The sequence below is a fragment of the Adiantum capillus-veneris genome, chromosome 12 (assembly GCF_014529385.1).
Source record: "Adiantum capillus-veneris isolate H3 chromosome 12, ASM1452938v2, whole genome shotgun sequence".
NCBI lineage: Eukaryota > Viridiplantae > Streptophyta > Polypodiopsida > Polypodiales > Pteridaceae > Adiantum > Adiantum capillus-veneris.
The window spans coordinates 4021042-4039922 of NC_140942.1; the positions used below are offsets into that span (position 1 = coordinate 4021042).

The window sequence follows — 18881 nt, forward strand, 5'->3', positions numbered from 1 at the left end:
GGCGTATATACAATGCGCGAGGGAAAGAATGCCCGAGCGGTCCTAAGTGTGTTCACACACATCACTACCACATGTATATGGTAACAGAAGTGATGTGGCTACCCTCTTGTGCAACATACATTTCACAAGACTCAATGAGTGAATCAACCCATACTAGAAAGGTCGTTGGCAACAGTGCCAATCCAAAAGCCTCAAGATAAAGCTCTAACAATTAATGAGTATATTCCAACATCCTCCTTGTGCAAAAATCAATGGCTAGGTAGTTCTTGAACTTGACCAAGTATTTTTTAACAAGCTTTTCATTCTCTTTTGTTTCTTTGTGCATTGGGGTTGGGATCTGCTTAGGTTGAGGATTTCTTCCTCTCTCTCTCTCTCTCTCTCTCTCTCTCTCTCTCTCACACACACACACACACACACACACACACACACACACACACACACACACACACACACCCACATCCACACCCACCTCTGGCGATTGCTTTGGCTTCATATTATTTAGCACATTTCCCTTGAAAGTTTATAGAAGAGTAACATAAAAACCATTTTGGATCCCCAATGATCTCACAACTTGAGACTGGTCTTCTCTAATTTCTAGAAGGGTCTATAATATCTCATACTTAGCTTTAGGTAAAGCATCTCCTTAGTACTTACCTTCAACTTTCTCAATTTAGAATTGTTAAACTTGAGAAGAACCTAGTCTCCTTACTTCAACTGCAAGTTACATCGATGCTTATCCTCTGCTCTCCTATGCTTGTCCTACATCTTTTTGAAAGCCTCCTTATCCTTTGCAAAAGATGTGATGAGATAACAAAAGATCTGTCTAAAATATATTGCCCTTTGTGCAAAAAAAAAAATCTTGCCACCCTGGACTATCTAAAATGGTGCCTTCCCTCTAGATGTGTGAATAAAATTATTGTAAGCAAACTCCAACAATGGAATACACTTATCCCATTGAGACTTTCTATCAAAGATATAATACATTAATGAGTCTCGTACTAGTCAACCCTTGGCTACCCATTGGTCTGTGGATGAAACAAGGAAGAAAACTTGAGTGTTGTACCCACACTTCCTTCCAAAAAAAACTTGTGAACCTTGGATCTCTATCTAACACAATAGATTTTGGCATCCCGTGATATTTTTGAAGATCTGTGCAATAAACAAGTTAGCCAAGTAATCCACTTCTTCATTTGTACAAATAGAACCTGCTTGCTACTAAATCTATCCAATATAGTTCAAACGCCATCATGCCCATCTTTAGTCTTTGAGCAATCGAAGATAAAAAATATAGTAACATTCTCCCACGATTGCTTTTACATCGGTAAAGATTTAGGAGTTATGTCATTGTGCTTATCATGCTTCATCGTTTGGCACATAATGCAAGTATGCACATAAGCATGCACATCCTTCTTGAAATGAGGCCAATAGAATAAGCTCTCCACTACCTTGAGTGTTGCTTCAATGCCCCTATGCCCAACAAATGGTAGATTATTACAATCCATCACTTGTTTAGCTTACAAACTCGCCATCACACATAGCTTGGTATCATTAAAATCATGATGAATAAACATATCTCTTTGTGCCTATCATACTTTGGCCAATCGAAGTCACTCTTCACTATCTATGCTCAAAAAAATGGTGGATTGTTGCACTTTGTCAACATCTTAGGTGTCAAAGTCCTCATCACACATAACTTGGTATCATCAAAATCATGATGAAACATTTCTCTAACCGTGGAAATTTGTGGCTTGTGAAAGATTGAGCGTCTACGACCAGGACAAAATATTTATCCATCTGAGCAACTTATCAGACAATGTGACACATCTTTGAGAGTGATCCTAATTTGATGGTATCCACTCTTCAATTCAATCCTAGTAAAGCAAGTAGAACCTATAATCTATTAGGTATATCATCGAGCCTAGGTATTGGAAACTTGTTCTCCAAGGTCCATCTTTCGGGTGAACATAAGGGAGATGAACTCAATCGAATCAAACCATTGGGTAGAAGCTCATTCGTGACTAAGACTATAATCTCTCTCGGCTAACTCTATACAGAAGTTTTTGAAGAGGTGAATTCACTCTCTGGATGTAAAACAATGGTGTGATGTTAAAGTCGCTTAGGCGTTGTGAAAAATAATGTTTGAGAGACTTGAGAAAATCTAGACACCGAATGGATGACGTTGAAGGGTGATGGCAACCAAGGAAGGCTTGAACAAATTGCAAGGGATAAGAGAGGGAATCTTTGGTCGCTTTTGCTTTGTTTTAAAACTAAGGGTTGACCTGACCCCTCTTCCATTGCACGACGACTGCTTGGATAAACATACATATGGTGCTGAAGCAAGCATGCAAACACGTAACACATTTTTCTCGATCTTTTAAAACTATGTTAGCATAATGCTTTTTACTATTGACATATAGTAACTCCCAATCTCTCCAATATTACAAGGTTTGGTAGATAGATACACTCTATGCAAGCGCTCGGAATCAAGCTTCATCACAAAATTGTATACTACTACCCTTCCGTTAGAACATATCAGATTCAATGACAATTGTTCCTATTAAGTTGTGAGGAGTTCTGGAAACAATTTCTATCTTCAAAATATGTCACCCTTTCTCAAAGAATTCTAGGAAGGCTCGGGATTTGATTACCCTTTTATTATTATCATAATCATAAAAAGTGACAAATCACATTTGAGTAATGATCACTATTTTACAACTACGGAGGACCAACATTGCAGTCAAAAGTTGGCGAGCAACATCATTTTGAACACATCAGTAGGGGATATGCACAAAGCTGGAGATATGCATGAAGTAACCGAGGCACGCTAATTAAAGTGTTGAACGGAAGACCCGGGAGGAGAAGGGGGGGGGAGGGGGAGGGACTGTCACCCATCCCATTACTATTCTGGCCCAAGCAAGGGGTATGTTCACAAGTGCAAATGTGCACATTTTTGTGAGAGGGGGAACATTTTCCTGACCATTTATTTGAGGGACTTGATTGCTTATAAATTTCTGCTCATGGGGTGAAAAATCCAAATCCACCTAGATGTTGAAAACTCCCCGTCAGAAGTGGAAAAAGGTTACGTTTCCTTTGAAACCCCCCTCTTTATTTATGCTTCCAATGGTGGGAAAAGTGTAGTTGTTCAATCTACCCCATCAAGAGGTCAAATCAATGCCTCTCAACTCTCCCTTTTCAAGAGAGTGTGGCATCAAGGTTGGACCTCCAATGCCTAAAATGTGCACATTCGTGAACAGACCCAATGGTGAGAAAAGTGTAGATGTTCAATCTACCCCATCAAGAGGTCAAATCAGTGCCTCTCAACTCTCCCTTTTCAAGAGAGGGTGGCCTCAAGGTTGGAGTCTGGACCTCCAATGCCTCAAATGTGGACATTTCCCTTGCTCGTGAACAGACCCAAGGATGTTTTGATCTCAATGACCTCTATTGTCCTCTGATGGTATCTAGTGTGCTTATTGCTCATTCACACATGTACGCCATTCCCATGCACAGAACGCCCAAAAAAAACCTTTTGCTTAACATAGTCAACCTTTCCCAACCATCCATCAAGTGTCTTGGCCAACCGCTCCATTGCCAAATGAGCTCGTCGTCATCAAAACTTGAGGCAAGAAAAACAAACGTATGTATCGTTGCAGCTGAGAAGCATGTTGCTTGAATTTGGGTTACACGGAGACCCATGTCAGAAACTCCCTGCACTTCCAAAGCGCTCTCATAATTTGACTACTTTACTATACTTTCCTGAAGTTGGCATATGCCATTCCTGAAGAAGTGGAAACACCTGGAAGCTACCACTTGACCAACTTAACTTTCGCTGCCAGGCCATGAAGCAAAACATTCACCTCCACAGCTAGATATTACTTTTAACACTATACACCCCATTCCTGATGTGTGTGTGTGTGTGTGTGTGTTTTGGTGGGGGGGGGGGGGGGGGGGGGGGGGGGGGGGGGGGGGGGGGGGGGGGGGGGGGTTGGGGTTGAGCTACCCTGCAAGCTCTACTAGTACAATCATGCAGAGGCATGTAGCATGCATGTAAGCAAATCTCATAAGTTGAGATAGGTTTCAAGCTCTCACAGGCGTTTTTAACATTTTGGGCAGAAAAATGTTCTCCCAAGGGTTCCAGGTTCACTATTTTGAGGTACGAGATCACAGATGGAGACCAGCAAATACAGTCCAGAACGTTAGTACACGATGATGCTGTTCAACGCTGGTCATATATGTATTCATGAAGGTGTCTCCTCACAAATCAAGTGGAAACTAATGTTGGGATGTATGCTATACTGCCAAATATCTGTGATCGTACAGCTTGAGAGAGACTTTATTTTTATAAAAAAATCGCCATCAGCACAAGGAAGGTATAGTAGGGAGAAACTATACACATATCATGTATTTACAACTGTACATTACTGTACATTACACCCAAGAGAATGCAACCCGTGAGCCTCAAACCCTCAACCTTGGAGTTACATCACAAAGGTCTCACCAACTTAGCTACGCTTCTTGGGTTTGAGAGACATTTTGAGACAGAGCTGGTTAAATAAACCATCAATGCGAGATGGACTGGACTCAAAGACTACCCGCTACCTTGACAGGTTTTTGGTAAACAATGGCCAAAAACCAGACGAAGGATCTGAAACCAGAGGCAACGAGAGAAATATCTTTTCAGGACCTGAAACCTTTTATGACACCTGTTAAGGAACTGTGACCAATCCTTTCACCATACAAAATGGTTTGCAGCATCTCCTCACTCATCAAAGATCTAACAGCCACCAGGAAAAAGTTCAAACTCGGAACAGAAATAAGTTTATAGAACTCTCATGTAGCTACCACAAAGAAATTTGAGATGTGAGGAAAATATGCTGCTTTTTCTTGAGGAAAGCAACTGTACACTTTTGTCTTCTTCTGAACCTGACTTTTGGTCCAGATAAAGACTCTTCTGGCCTATCAAATATTTACAATAAATGAATTTACCCAGTCAGGGAACATTCAATCAAACACTCTTTCGCGGAGTGCATGGGGTGTCAATGAAGGAATCAAACCTTCACCTTCGTAAACCAGAAGGCAAAATAAATGCGCTTGCCTTCCATGCAGTCCTGAGGTGTACTAGCTTGAGCCAAAAGTCACCTAGACCTGCACAATTACCATCAGGTCACTGGAAGTGCAACGACCAGTACAGCTTTGACCAGGTTCTACTGAAAGATACACACCTCAGATTCTCATAATAGAACCAATCAGGCAAATTCGTTCGTAGAGCAGTTCTTTTCCCCATTGGCCACATCATCTTTCCTAAAAGTACCAAGCTTTAGTAGGCATCTTGTACCTACCATTTGTCTCAGAACTGAAGTTGAGACCTAACCTGTGGTTGTATACTTCTTGAAAAGGTAGCCAGCTAGTAGGCAGGACCAAGTATCAGCAAGAAGCTTAGATAAAGCCCCCAATGATTCCCAAGGAGGTCAAAAAGTGTGCCACTGTCGGTCCCATGCTCTCACATAATAACAAGGCACTGGATGTCGGACCCTGCCTGCTTGGACCTCAAGGCCCATTGGATATGACACAGCCTCAGCAGCTCTCAACAGTAAGAGAGCGATGCATGCCTCATTGTCTGCACCAATTGAGGACAAGCCAAAAAACAGATCTAAATTTCCACAGGATTTCATCATAATCTCTGAGCACTTTTTGCCATTATTAATCAGATTTTTCTGTTCTCATTATGTGGTTCAGAGGTCTAGGGGCTTTCAATATTCCAGGGGCTTTTGTAGCAGGGACTGCCGCAGTAACGTTGCTGTGCACAGCAAGAAGGCCTTTCACAGAGGGGGAGGTCATGCTTACAAAACAACCTCGTTCTTTTGAATCAGCAATTAAGGCGGCCCAATCCTCTGACTGCACAAGGGCTGCAGCATTTCCAACCACCTGTCACAAATACATCCAAGGCATCAATACAAACATTAGTTCCGAATGCTTATATGTACTAATTGGCTGGATCTAAGAGTCAGCACTATCGTAGATTAGTAGAACACTAATCTCCTAATATAGAAAGAAACCAATAGATAGTAAATAGTACAACAGCTGCACTACAACACAAAAAATCCAGGGGGGGGGGGGGGGGGGGGGGAGAGAATAAATAACATTTAGTACTGTAAACAGGAAACAGTGGCAGGAATACTGCTTTTATAATGAGAAGGTAATAATTCCTACCAGGCAGAACAAGTTACTACAACATGTAGCTTACCCCTTAGATTTAATCATCACCAATATGTTTCGCTTCACATAATGCAAATAATGAAATGAGAAACTGGGAAAAGATAGGTAACAATTTCTCACAATTTCTTAAGAGGAGCAGTAGCATAATCATCCCAGCTTTTTTCCTGTCATAATCATTTAACACCAAAATAAGCTGCTGTCTGGAGTAGCCAAGAGGCCCTCTGCTCCCCATTTTCACCCGATCCATCTAAGAAAGCACGTCAGAGCAAAGCTGGCAGGGACATCATACAGGTGCTCCTTATGACTCTCCAGCATACAGACACAAACACTGTCATGTTCCACTCCTTGGCCTGCCAAAGTCGCAGCACTAGCACCAACAGCCTAATTAAACTCGGATGTTTCTGTGCAATTTACAATTGCGTTGTCGCAACTTGAGAAGTATATTGACCCAGCCAATAAGCTACCCTTAACTGCTCCATGAATAGCTGCAGTCAACTCACAGTTCTCTGTTCTACACCACATCAATCCCTAACCATAGCAAACAAAGCTTGACAACCCAACCAACCATAGCAAAGCTGACCGCCCTACCAAAGAAGTGATAGGCAGCATTTCTGCCATACCAAAGGTGCAGTGCTATCCCATCCATTTCATCCAAACATAATGCTCTAATACACACTTGGTACATCCGTCTCATAAAGACATAATAGTTGGCTCTCACGATTGGATATACTAAGTCCAAAGTTTTATGTGAGGAGAACACAAAATTACCAAAGAAACCTCTTCCTTGAATCACCTATTGCAATATAACACATCATAACCTTTCCTTCTAAGAAAGGACTTCAATGAGCAGTTAAACAAATCCCCTTTGAAGATGAACAGGGATGTGGGGGTTTTCAGTATGACCTGGAAATTGGGCCGAAACCAATGTGACATGACACTTTTCGAGGTTTAGTCTGTTTTGGGCTTTCAAGGTTTTAAAACGTTTCATTTCACGGCAAGAAAAAAGTGAAACAGGTTTCTTAATACTGTATGTGTGTGTGCACACATATAATTTATACACATACATATGTTTGTGTGAGTATGATGTATGTGTATGTACATAGTGCACACCCACATCTATAGTCGTAAGCACACAAATATATAGGTGTGTGCATGCATGTACAAATATAGATAGACATACATACATCTACATTTAGTTCTTTCCACACATGCACACTATCAAATATTGATTCATTAGACACGTCAGGTGCAATGAAATAGAAATGGTGACAAGTTACGACTTCCACAAATCTTTACTTCTTTCCTTGTGTTAATGTGTGCTACCTAGCACGAGAGATGGTGGATTGTTGCACATACCAAAGCTACTGTGTGCTTGCCTACCCTCTATGTTTAGAGGCGCGCAAGAACTGAAGCCTTGCACAGCGCATTCACTACTCTCTCCCCCCTTCCGTGCAGTTATGTGTTACCCCACAAAAGGGGTTTTCATTTGACCTATGTACAGTTGTGTGCTCATATGCTTTTGTGCCGAGGCAAGAGCCTCTTTGAGGTAGGAACAAGAGTAGCTAATTGCTACGCCAAAAGCAAGCACTTGTGAGGGTAATAACCTCCCCGTAAAGGTGCATTTTCAGCGATGGTTCTGTGCTGTTTTTGGACTGTTTTTCAGCCATATGGATGCCAAAAGCATTGGGAACACTGCTCCACTATTAAAGGACAGTAATGGGGGTGTTAAGGGCTGAAAACAGGTGAAAAACCAGTAGACAGCTGTAATTACTGTTTTTAAGCTCAAAACAGAGGGTTTATGCCATTGGTAGCGAGTCCTGGCATGGGGATTTGTTCAGAGCAAGTTTTGGAGCCATTATGCTGCCAAAATTTTGCTAGAACACGTGCCATCTAGCTGGATACAGGTGAAGATCCCAAAGACTAAGCTTTGTAACTTTTTACCCTCTTAAAAAATAAAGAAATACCGAAAGGGGCGCCAGTCTTTGGGGCCAAAGGGTTGTCGGCCTATGCTTGAAGCGCTCCAGCTTCCAAGCTGTGTATATTGAAGTGTCAATTCCCGTTAAAGGTTTTATCTGCAAAGTTACTCTGTGTTTAAAAGTTTTAAGAAAAGTTTCGGATAAAAGCCAAAGTCTACTTCCTACAGGCCGATTTCATGGTTCAATCGCCGTGACAGAATCACTTTTTCCTCAAGAAGTGAGCCTCAGTTGGTTTTTGGTGAAGACACAAAGTACAAGTGTAACAGACTTGAACACTCCAAGTCAAGAATCAATCGCGACAACACCAAATAACCACTACAAACAATTCACGGATCACAGTAGATTTGCACAGGCCCGGCGGAGTTCCGTGCCTAGAGATATTGGCCCCAAAGACTGGCGCCCCTTTCGGTATTTCTTTTTATATTAATCAGTTCAAAGTACAAGAGAGTGGATTGGGATTCACTCTCAGACTCTGCGTCCAGACGCTCTGAGAAGTGAGGCCTTCACCGCTAACTTAAAGGGTCCAAGGGATGCCCAAAAGCAGAGCCCCAAAAGCTTCAAATCAAAAGCAATTGCTCTCTCTCTCTCACAGAGAGTCAAAACTTGAAAGCAAAAGCATTCTCTCTCTTTCTCATTGCGTAGAGAAAAAGCAAGATTTGCGTTGCTCATCATTTTAGCCTCCGCGATTTCCGAAAATTAGGACTTCGGCAAAAATTAGGGTTTGCAAGAATTTTAGGGTTTTTGGCATAAATTAGGGTTTATGCTGTCCGTAGCCACGTCATCGCGATTTCCGAAAATTAGGACTTCGGCAAAAATTAGGGTTTGCAAGAATTTTAGGGTTTTTGGCATAAATTAGGGTTTATGCTGTCCGTAGCCACGTCATCACTTTGTAACATAGCCCCCTCTTGAAAGCATTGTAATCGACCACAATTACACCTGCAAAACCGAGAAAAGCCATAAACCGTCTTAGCAGACACTGACTGTTAGTACCTACATACTAGGAACACACTTCTAGCACATGTACAAAATCGACAATCACATCACAGGACATCACCAGACATCACATGACATTCAACATTCATTCAGATCTCAGACCATGATTTATAGGCAATGTAGCTAGCAATCACATCTAGGTCCGATCGGGACCTCATCGATGTCCGATTGACTAACCCCTATTGCAACCATGTATATTCGAGATCAATCAGACCAAAATGCTCCAGTCATTTCGTCTATCCGTTCCTGCACTCAAAAGAAGTCAAGAACAAATCAGTATCATTATCAAGAATTCCATTTCATAAAGTCGTCCAGCAGAATATTGTCAGCTCTCAATATCCCTGAAGCTCAAAGAGACATCAGTGACTTTAGTATCAAAATCAAGGCATCTGTTGACAAAGGAGCGGAGTAACTCCCCTCTTGTGCATCCCATTGCACCAGATCTTCAGCCAAGCTGAATTTTTGGGTTCTGTTTGGGAGTAGACAATGCTAAACCAAAACATCGAGGTAAAGTTTCACAGTCCGAGGAGTATCTGCTAGGTCCTCCTCCTCCTCCATCCACTTCCCATCAAATGCAGGAAAGTTCTTGAACTTAACCAAGAACCGCCTTCGGACTTTACCTTTCTTCGTATCCGTATGTGCCAAAATCTGTTCAGGAACAAGGGTCTCCTCGTTTTCTTCCACTGCGGGTTGCTCATCAGGCTCCCCATCATCATGCACATCACCCTTGACAGGTTTCAAAAGACTCACATGCAATGCATTGTGAATCCTCCAAGTATCTGGCAGTTTCAATCGGAAGGAGACATCATTTATCTTTTCAGTAATCTGGAAAGGTCCGTAGTATCGCATACTAAGCTTTGGAAAAAAGCCTCTCCTTTCCCTTTTTCTTTCTTAGGCGTGCCTTCTCAAAGCGTAAGAGCACCCAATCATCCTCCTTCAGTTTCAAGTCGCGACGATGGCAATCCGCTGCCTTTTTCTATCGTTCTTGAGACTTCTGCAAAGTCTCGCGAACGTTGGCAAAAGCCGTATCCAAATCTCGCGAATATTCATCCGCTTCAAATATCTAATCTTTCATGCTCAGGAAGGATGAAACCTTTGCAAGACTTTCAACAATCTCAAATGGCGTCTTCCCCGTCTTCTAAAATGTTATTGTAGGAAATATCCACAAAAGGTAAGTTCTTTTCCCATTCAGTCTTCTGATCCGAGATACAAGACTTCAATAAATATAAAACCGCTGAATTCGCAATCTCAGATTGCTCGTCAGTCTGCAAGTGGAAGGATGACAAGAACTGCAACCGCGTGTCAATGTTCTCCCAAATTGCCTTCCAAAACAAACCCATAAATCTGGGGTCTCTGTAGGAGACAATCGTCTCAGACATGCCGTGTAATCGGAAAATCATTGTGATCATTCTGTGTTCTCGGAAGATCAAAATGAAATCCATTTCAATATTTTCCCAAGGGCGGGTGGATATGGGTAAAGGCTGTAACAATTCCTGTGCCTTATGCCTGTCAAACTTGACCTTCTGACATACTCCGCACAAACTCTTCCACATCCTTTTTGAGTCTCGGCGAAAAGAAGTATCTCTCTACACTTTCATGGTGGTAGCAATGCCGCGGTGACCCGTAAAAGGTAGACAATGGCATTCAGTCATAACCTTTTCCCGCAACGGCTGTGTAACGCACAACATAGTCTTTCTCATCAAGTAGTCTTCCCGAAGGGAGTATCCAGCTAGTGTCTCCCCATCCCGTATCCGTGTGAAAATATCTGCAAAATCTGTATCTGTGGCATACTGATCAACCATATCCTCAAAGCTCCTATGATGTATCGCGGAAATAGCCAGAACCAACGGCTTCCAAGACAAAGCACTGCCACCACATTCGTTTGTCCCTACACATGGACAATCTGGAAGTGAACCTGTGACAAGATATTCGCCCACCGCATCTGCTTTTCCGAAAGCTGCTTCTTTGACAAGAAGTAGCGCAAACTCTGATGGTCTGTAAAATCCGCTCCGAGAAGGTAATGCCGCCACTGAGTAAGAGCATGGATAACCGCCAAAAGCTCTTTCTCATATATCTGTGCTGTCGTCTCCGGCCTAGAGAACAATAGGCTCTCGTAAGCAATGACATGGCCTTCTTGCATCAAGACCGCACCCAGACTACAACCATAAGCATCACAAAATACTTCAAATGACTTCTGCAAGTCAGACAAAGTCAAATCTGGTCTTGTAGTCAATTTCTCTTTCAATGTCTGAAAGGCAATCACCTCTGTGGATCCCCACAAGAAAGGGACTCCTTTCTGTATCAAGATATGCAAAGGGGATGCAACCTCTGCAAACTTTCGAATGAACCGTCTGTAGTACGAACACAGTCCCAAGAAGCTTTCAACTTCATGGACATTCTTCAAATCGGGCCAATCACGGATAGTGTCTATCTTGGCCGGATCCATTTGCACTCCTGTTGCTGAGACAAAGTGTCCCAAAAAAAATGTATCTCTGAAGCATATGATCTCTGTGCTCTGCTTCATTCTTGAAGAAACCTATGATATCATCAAAGAAAGTGCCAACAAATAGCCTGTACTCTTGAAAAATCCAATCCATCATCCGGTTAAATGTCATGGGAGCATTGGTTAAGCCAAAAGGCATCACCAAAAAAACTCAAATAATCCAAAAGTATTCCGGAAGGCTGTCTTGTAGACGTCTCCCATGGCGATTCGGATCTGATGATATCCACTCTTCAGATCAATCCTGCTAAAGCACGAGGATCCCTGTAATCTGTCGAGTATATCATCGATCCTAGGAATTGGAAAACTGTTCTTGATGGTGATGTTGTTGAGAGCTCTATAATCAATGCACATTCTCCAAGATCCGTCTTTCTTCAAATCCAACGACAGTGGAGAGCAATACGGTGAAATACTATGCTCGACAAGACCCTTTTCCAAGAGGTCTTTCACTGGGTTCATAATCTTCTCATTCTGTACTCGGCTCACACGTTAAGGTGGCCCGTTCGGTGGCGTGCTTCCAAGTATCAGATCAATGGTTTGATCTTCAAGCCCTCTGAAAAGCAATCGGCACGAGTGTGGAGAAAAATCTTGGCGTTCTTTTGATCAAGTCACAACATATTCAACCTTTATCCATCGTTCAGTTCTCTCCCAAAAGAATGAGTAAGACCCTTCAGGGGTGATGTGTCAGAAGATATGTCACAGGAGGATCAACCAGAAGTTGAGAAACTTGATGAGATCTTGGTTCCTGAGTAGATTTTGACACATAAGAAAAGAAAAGATAAGGGACAGGTTCCAAGACGCTATTTGGTGAAGTTGAAGAACTATCCACCTATGGATGCAAAGTGGATAAAAGAGCATGAACTGTCAGAGTCACCAAATGTATTGCCACTCTAAATTGAAGCCTTTGGGTTACAACCTACGTATGCCCCAACCCAACGTGTGCAAAGGAGGGGTAATCATGGAGCTAGCACATCAAATGTACATGCGGATTCAGTGCAATACAAGTGTGTATCGCTCTTCAAGTGTTGAAGGTATTATGCTCACTTCTATCATAGATGGAAATGACAAAAGTATGAAGTCTCATTAAGTCATTTGTATCTATGTGTTATGAACTTTCTTGCGCATACATGCGATGATGAAAGCCTGCTAACAACACAAGATCATCAATGGCATGTATATAGGGCATGCAATCGGAGACGTTTACGATTTCAAGAGGGGAGCCCGGGGTATGTCACGAGGACGTGGCAACTGCTAACCTTAGTTGTTAGTTTCTTTCCCTTCATTTTTGTTTAATTTTTGGGACCCTCTTTTTGAAGTTGCAAATGGCCAGACACTATATAGCCAGTGTGAAATGATCGACGGCCGAGAGTTTCACCCGCAGACGGGAAGGCCTTGTCGCCACAAGTTGGTCGGGCCGACCGGCACTCGAATCCAAGAGATAAAACTATGTCTAGGCTCTACTCAAAGTTTGCAGAGAAGATCACCTGATAATTGGGCTACATTGCATTTTTGTATGTGGTCCCTGTGGTGATAGATGGTCAGATGACCAGTAGAAGTGCCACGGAAGCATCTCCTAAAGTTTAGGAAATTGCTATTTTGGGCCATGAAATCTGTTCTCGTCATTAGCTCCGGAATGACGAGGAACATTTTATTATTCTCCCGCTAAGTCAACTCAACAACCGGTTGAGATATTTTTACATCGGAAGCTACAAAACGGAAAACCATGCATGAGTACCATTTGGCACAATTTGGGCACTTTCCAACTTGAGCTTGAGCTTGAGAGAGAGAGAGAGAGAGAGAGAGAGAGAGAGAGAGAGAGAGTCACGTGCACATCTAACCCTATGTGCATGTGGACAAGCTACTTCAAGTCCAGGGTTCAGTTAGCCTAGCTTAAGAAGTGTACTGGCACCTCTGTGCGTCTGTTCGCAGACCGTGCATGCCGAAGCACTTAGAGTAGATGCATATCCTCTTGTTGCACACAACATGATCATCAGCATTACCATCAGAATCCATCCGGAGTATTTTCCAGTGCACAGAACCTATTTTCCCTATTTTAGCCATTTTTCACTTATTATTTTGGGAAAATTATCAAAATAACCCTCTAATTTGTGGAAATTCCCAATATGCCCCTCAAATTTCAAAAATTCCTAAAATTCCCTTGCATCTATTTTTGTTGGATCTTCAAGATTTTCTAATCTTTATTCTTATTTGACAATTGAGATCGGTTTTTGAGTGCTTAGCATGTAATTTTTTGCAAATTACCTCCCCAACAAAAGGCAATTATGTCTAAAAATAATGAAGGAATTCATCTCCAAAGCCTACATAACCAACTCAAATTTTAGTTTTAGCATCCTATATGATAGACAATCACTCTTCTTATGAAAAGCTACAAGTTTTTTTGTGTTTGAAGAAATTTACTCTCACAACTAGGGGTATTTTGGGAATTTTGGAAAATTTCAAGGGCATTTTGGGAATTTATGACAAATTATGGAGATACTTTGGGAATTTTTGAAATTTGAGGGGTATTTTGGAAATTTCCACAAATTAGAGGGGTATTTTGGTAATTTTCCCTATTATTTTTAAGTGACTTGTTGGAAACTAGGTAGGGCAATTGAACTAAGCAAATATAAAAGAAAACCTAGCGCTAGTGGAATCTGGCAGGAGGAGGAAGGATAACACAGGCACCAAGTGCAGCAGGCCCTCTAGATATCTTCTCAAGCAAGAACTCCCACAGAGCCACCAACGTTTTCAGCCTTGAAAAATCAGTGTTTTCAGCCTGACTATGGCATTTTTCCCAAGACAGCAAACCAGCGATTTCAGCCCCTTGGACAGCGTTTTTGCAGCCATTAGCCTAGCGTTTTCAGCCCCATTGGTCCAGTAGTTTTCAGCCAAGATTACCGACAAATTCAGCGGTCTACATCAACGTTTTTGCATGGCTGTAGCAGCGTTTTTCAGCATTCATCAAGTTCACTGATCAGCCCCAACTTGGTGCGACAAGGACCGACTCACAGCATTCAGTTTTCAGCCCTAACATTGTCATCGTCGTCAACATCGTCGACTTCGACATTGCATCATAGCCTCACGAATTACATCAACATCTTGTACCAGATTTGTGCAATCAATAGCATAGGCCTCTTTCGCCATCGAGAGAGGCGCCCTTGGAGGAGGGTTTTGACAACTTGTCTGGTGTCGTATTCTTCTCTCTCTGTCTCTCAGTCTCAGCACCTTCATTCACAATGTTTATCCCCTTTGTTTGTGATCACTTCCACTCTCTCATTAAAGGAACGGACGGCTCTCCCTTCCATAAGTAAAAGGAACCTTGAGCACAGTTCGGAGCACTCATCTTGAGCAAAGTTCAACATTCCCTTCCGTTGCACCTTACAGAGAGAGAGAGAGAGAGAGAGAGAGAGAGAGAGAGAGAGAGGCGTTGAAATTAAACGTGGGGCTGCATTTTCAATCATATGGTGGATTGTTGCAAGTACCAAAGCTACTATGTGCTTGCCTACCCTCTATGTAGAGTGAAGTGCAAGAACTGAAGCCTTGCACAGCATTCACTGCTCTCTCCCCCCCCTCCGTGCAGCTATGTGATGCCCCACAAGAGGGCTTTTCATTTGACCTATGTGCAGTTGTGTAGTCATATGCTTTTGTGCCGAGGCAAGAGCCTCTTTGAGCAAGAACAAAGTAACTAACGGCTACTCCAAAAGCAAGCACCGGTGAGGGTAATAACCTCCCCGTACAGGTGCATTTTCAGCACTGATTATGTACTGTTTTTGGATTGTTTTGCAACCATATGGATGCTAGTGCCCCACTGTTAGAGGACAGTAATGGGGTATTTAGGACTGAAAACAAGTGAAAAACCAGTAATTATAGAGAGCCATAATTACTAATTTTAAGTTTATACCATTGGTAGCGAGTCTCGGTATGGGGGTTTGTCTAGAAAAAGTTTTGGAGCCGTTATGCTGCCGAAATTTTGCTAGAACAGGTGTCATCTAGCTGGATACAGGCCAAGATCCCCAGGACTCAGCTTTGTAACTTTTTATCCTCTTAAACAATAAAGAAATACCGAAAGGGACGCCAATCTTTGGGGCCAACAGGTTGTCGGCGTATGCTTGGAGCGCTCCAGCTTCCAAGCTATGTGTTGAAGTGTTAATTCCCGTTATAGGTTTTATCTGCAAAGTTCCTCTGAGTTTTAAAGTTTTAAGTAAAATTTCGGGTGAAAGCCAAAGTCTACCGCCCTACGGGCCAGTTTCACACACACATGTAATACCTCGATGCAGACTCTATTGACTCGATGAGGAATGTCCCCACTTTACTCTTTGAGATGAAGCATCTTCGAAGCTGATTTGATGCACCTTTGGATCCGTCTCAATGAAGGGTTGTTGATTGCTACCAAGGGATAACTCTAGAATTGATTGGTGCTCCTGATGTGAGAGGAATCAAGGGCTTAAAGGTCGCTGCAAAAACACAGATATGGCTGTAAAAAACACAGCCGATCCGTCGCGTAGAGCACGACCGAGAACGCAAATGATGATCGAACTAATGATGGGCAGCCAGATGTGGGGAGGGAATGGCTGAGAAGAGGCTCAATGGGCTGCCAAAATGGTAGCGTTAGCAGATCCACAATGATCCAAGCGAGGAGATGGGCTCAAAACTGAAAACGGTTGACTAAATGGCTATTGAGGGCTGATAACTCGTGAATTGAAGCAAAAACGCCAAGCTTCTGTTTTGCAAAACGCTGCGTTGAACCTCTGGCGATGGCTAGTCTATTGCAAAATGCTCAGCAATAGGCTTCTCTAATAGGGAATTTTAGCTGCCAAATCGAGTATGCCAAGTTGAAAAAATGTGTGCACATGGGAGTCTTCTCGCCGTTCTGTGACGCATTTAACGAACAGACTTGACCAACACGTTTCTCATTTCACATACCGCCAAAATGTAATAATATTTGTCAAAATGCTTATACAATCTATTTATGCAGTAGGGTTCCAAAACTCAAAAACATAATCTATTGGACTCGTCCGGACATGCAGGTCCTGCAAATAGGCTTTTACAAAATCGCCGGTACTAATCTTCCAAGGAATCAAGACGCTCTTATCTAGGGATAGGTGCAAAATTGACTCTCGAAGTCTAGGATGCATATCCACGTGGCACACACAACCATGAGCACGGGGTATCCCCTCCTGCTACGGTGAGGATACCCCCTTCTGCTTTGAGTGAGGTACGGACACCGAGCTGCATGGCCTCCTTGTAAGAGGCTAGCAAATCTGGATAGTCGATGAAAAATTCTTCGTCCACCCAAGCAGCTTCATGTGTCCCCCGATCCTTGAACTTCTTGCTTCTTTATTCCGTGCTTCATCGATGCAAAGGAATGTGTTTCGATTTCATGACTTCGACTTCGTCAATTATCTCCAGTTGTTCCTTCTTTGGAATGCTCCTTGGAGAATCCCCCAGAACAATTTAAGCCAAGAAACATTGAAAACATTAAGCATTGTCCAAGAAGGTGGTATACATAATTGCATGAAAACATCATTTACTTTTTGCGACGACAGTAAATGGACCATATATACAAACTGAGAGTTTGAAACATCTCTTACCAACTTGCTTGAGACGTTACTTCATGGTCCTTAAAAGCACCAGCACCACGACATTCTGTCAATGCTTATTAGCATGCCGAAGCTTAATACTCTAGGGTACCTCCGCATATGTTTGACTACCAAAATTAGCATCATTAAATTTAGAAATAGACTTAGTCAACAAAGACTGAAAAGGTCGATCAAAAGCTCTCTTATAAGGAGTGCGATCGATTACATTAAAGAACAAATCTTTTCTTGAACCAACCGAAAATATTGTTTTCACTTTTATTTATCAGAAATATATTGGTTGAAAATTTCAATTTGTCCATCAAATTGTAAATTAAATGCAGAACAGAAATGTAATGGAGTGTCAAAATTGTCAAACAAAGCACGTCAAAAATGTGATGTGAACTTCGTATCACAATCCAACACTATAAATTTGGGTAGGCCAAAACATGAATACCCCTACTTTATGAACAGTCGTGAAACATCTTGTGTAGTAACATTGACCTTGCAAAGGATTACATGCAAAATTTACTAAATACATCAATGATGGTTAGTCATTGCGAGTTATGTGCAGATCATGAAGAAGGTAAATTGGTTACAAAATACAGACTTATGTCCTCAAACGGTCCTTCACGGATAAGCAACGGCATGAGTAGCTCTTGTTTACCATGAGAGACTTTTAAATTTTTGACATACAGCACACTTAGTAACATAGTAATATTGTTCAACTTCTCGATGTAGCATTTATACCCCTACGATCACCCGTAAATGCATCATGTGCATCATGCAAAATTGGTAAGATCACACACACAAACCGTTTGTAAAGAAAAGCCAACCCTCACGAATGACATCATTGCACAAGCCTCATACATTAAATGCTTGTAGCCAATGCTTTTACAATTATGAACCACTGTAATTATTTTTTAGATCATCAAAACCACACCTTGAATTAGAGAGAACAGAATGTGTTTCGCACGAAACTTGACATTCTCTACAAGCAACACAATTAGCTTTGTTAGTACATACTCAATCATACTACCAAATTGCTCAAAAAATCGAGACTGTCGTGTTTGTCCATTACTCCAATGTGCACTAGGCGTAGATTGAAGCCACCTAAGAGCTTGGTGATTTGAGCGAACAACAAACTCACGGCCATAAATAAGATAAGGTCCCCCATTGACTGCTACTTTAAGCGCTTCAAAACCACTCTTAGCGGCATCAATCATGACTACGCACTGACGACGAGGGTTAACACCCTGTAACAAATCAGATAATGGTACAGCGATATGTTCAAAGTATATAATATGAGAACTGTAACAGACTTGGACACTCCAAGTCAAGATTCCACTGCGACACGACAAGAATTCACTTCAAAACAGTTTACAGTTCACAATTGATTCGACACGGCCCGGCGGAGTTCCGTGCTTAGAGATCAAAGACTGGCACCCCTTTCGGTATTTCTTTTTGTATTAATCTACAACTCAAAATACAAGGGAGTGGGAGGCTCTCACTGTCAGACTCTACGTCCAGATGCTCTGAGAAGTAGAAGGGGCCTACCCACACTTATAAAGGGTTTCCAAGGGATGCCAGAAGCAACCACAAAAGCTGAAAATCAAAAGCCTT

At 42.1% G+C, this 18881-nt stretch overlaps 1 protein-coding gene across 5 annotated transcripts in view; it reads right to left on the minus strand.

Moving 5' to 3' along the window:
- Positions 1-5156: 5156 nt before the first annotated feature.
- LOC147445229 (putative helicase MAGATAMA 3) overlaps positions 5157-18881 on the minus strand; it is a 47741-nt gene continuing 34016 nt past the window's right edge. The window contains exons 8-9 of one of the 5 annotated variants that reach the window (XM_086524782.1): positions 6334-6377; positions 5734-5922 (exon numbers count right to left, since the gene is read on the minus strand). In XM_086524782.1, the coding sequence (XP_086380908.1) occupies positions 5871-5922; positions 6334-6377 (96 nt within the window). In that variant the 3' untranslated portion in view covers positions 5734-5870. Of the gene's footprint in view, positions 5923-6333; positions 6378-6400; positions 6699-18881 lie in introns of those variants that run through there. The other 4 variants (XM_086524781.1, XM_086524786.1, XM_086524783.1 and 1 more) reach the window with 4 other exon arrangements.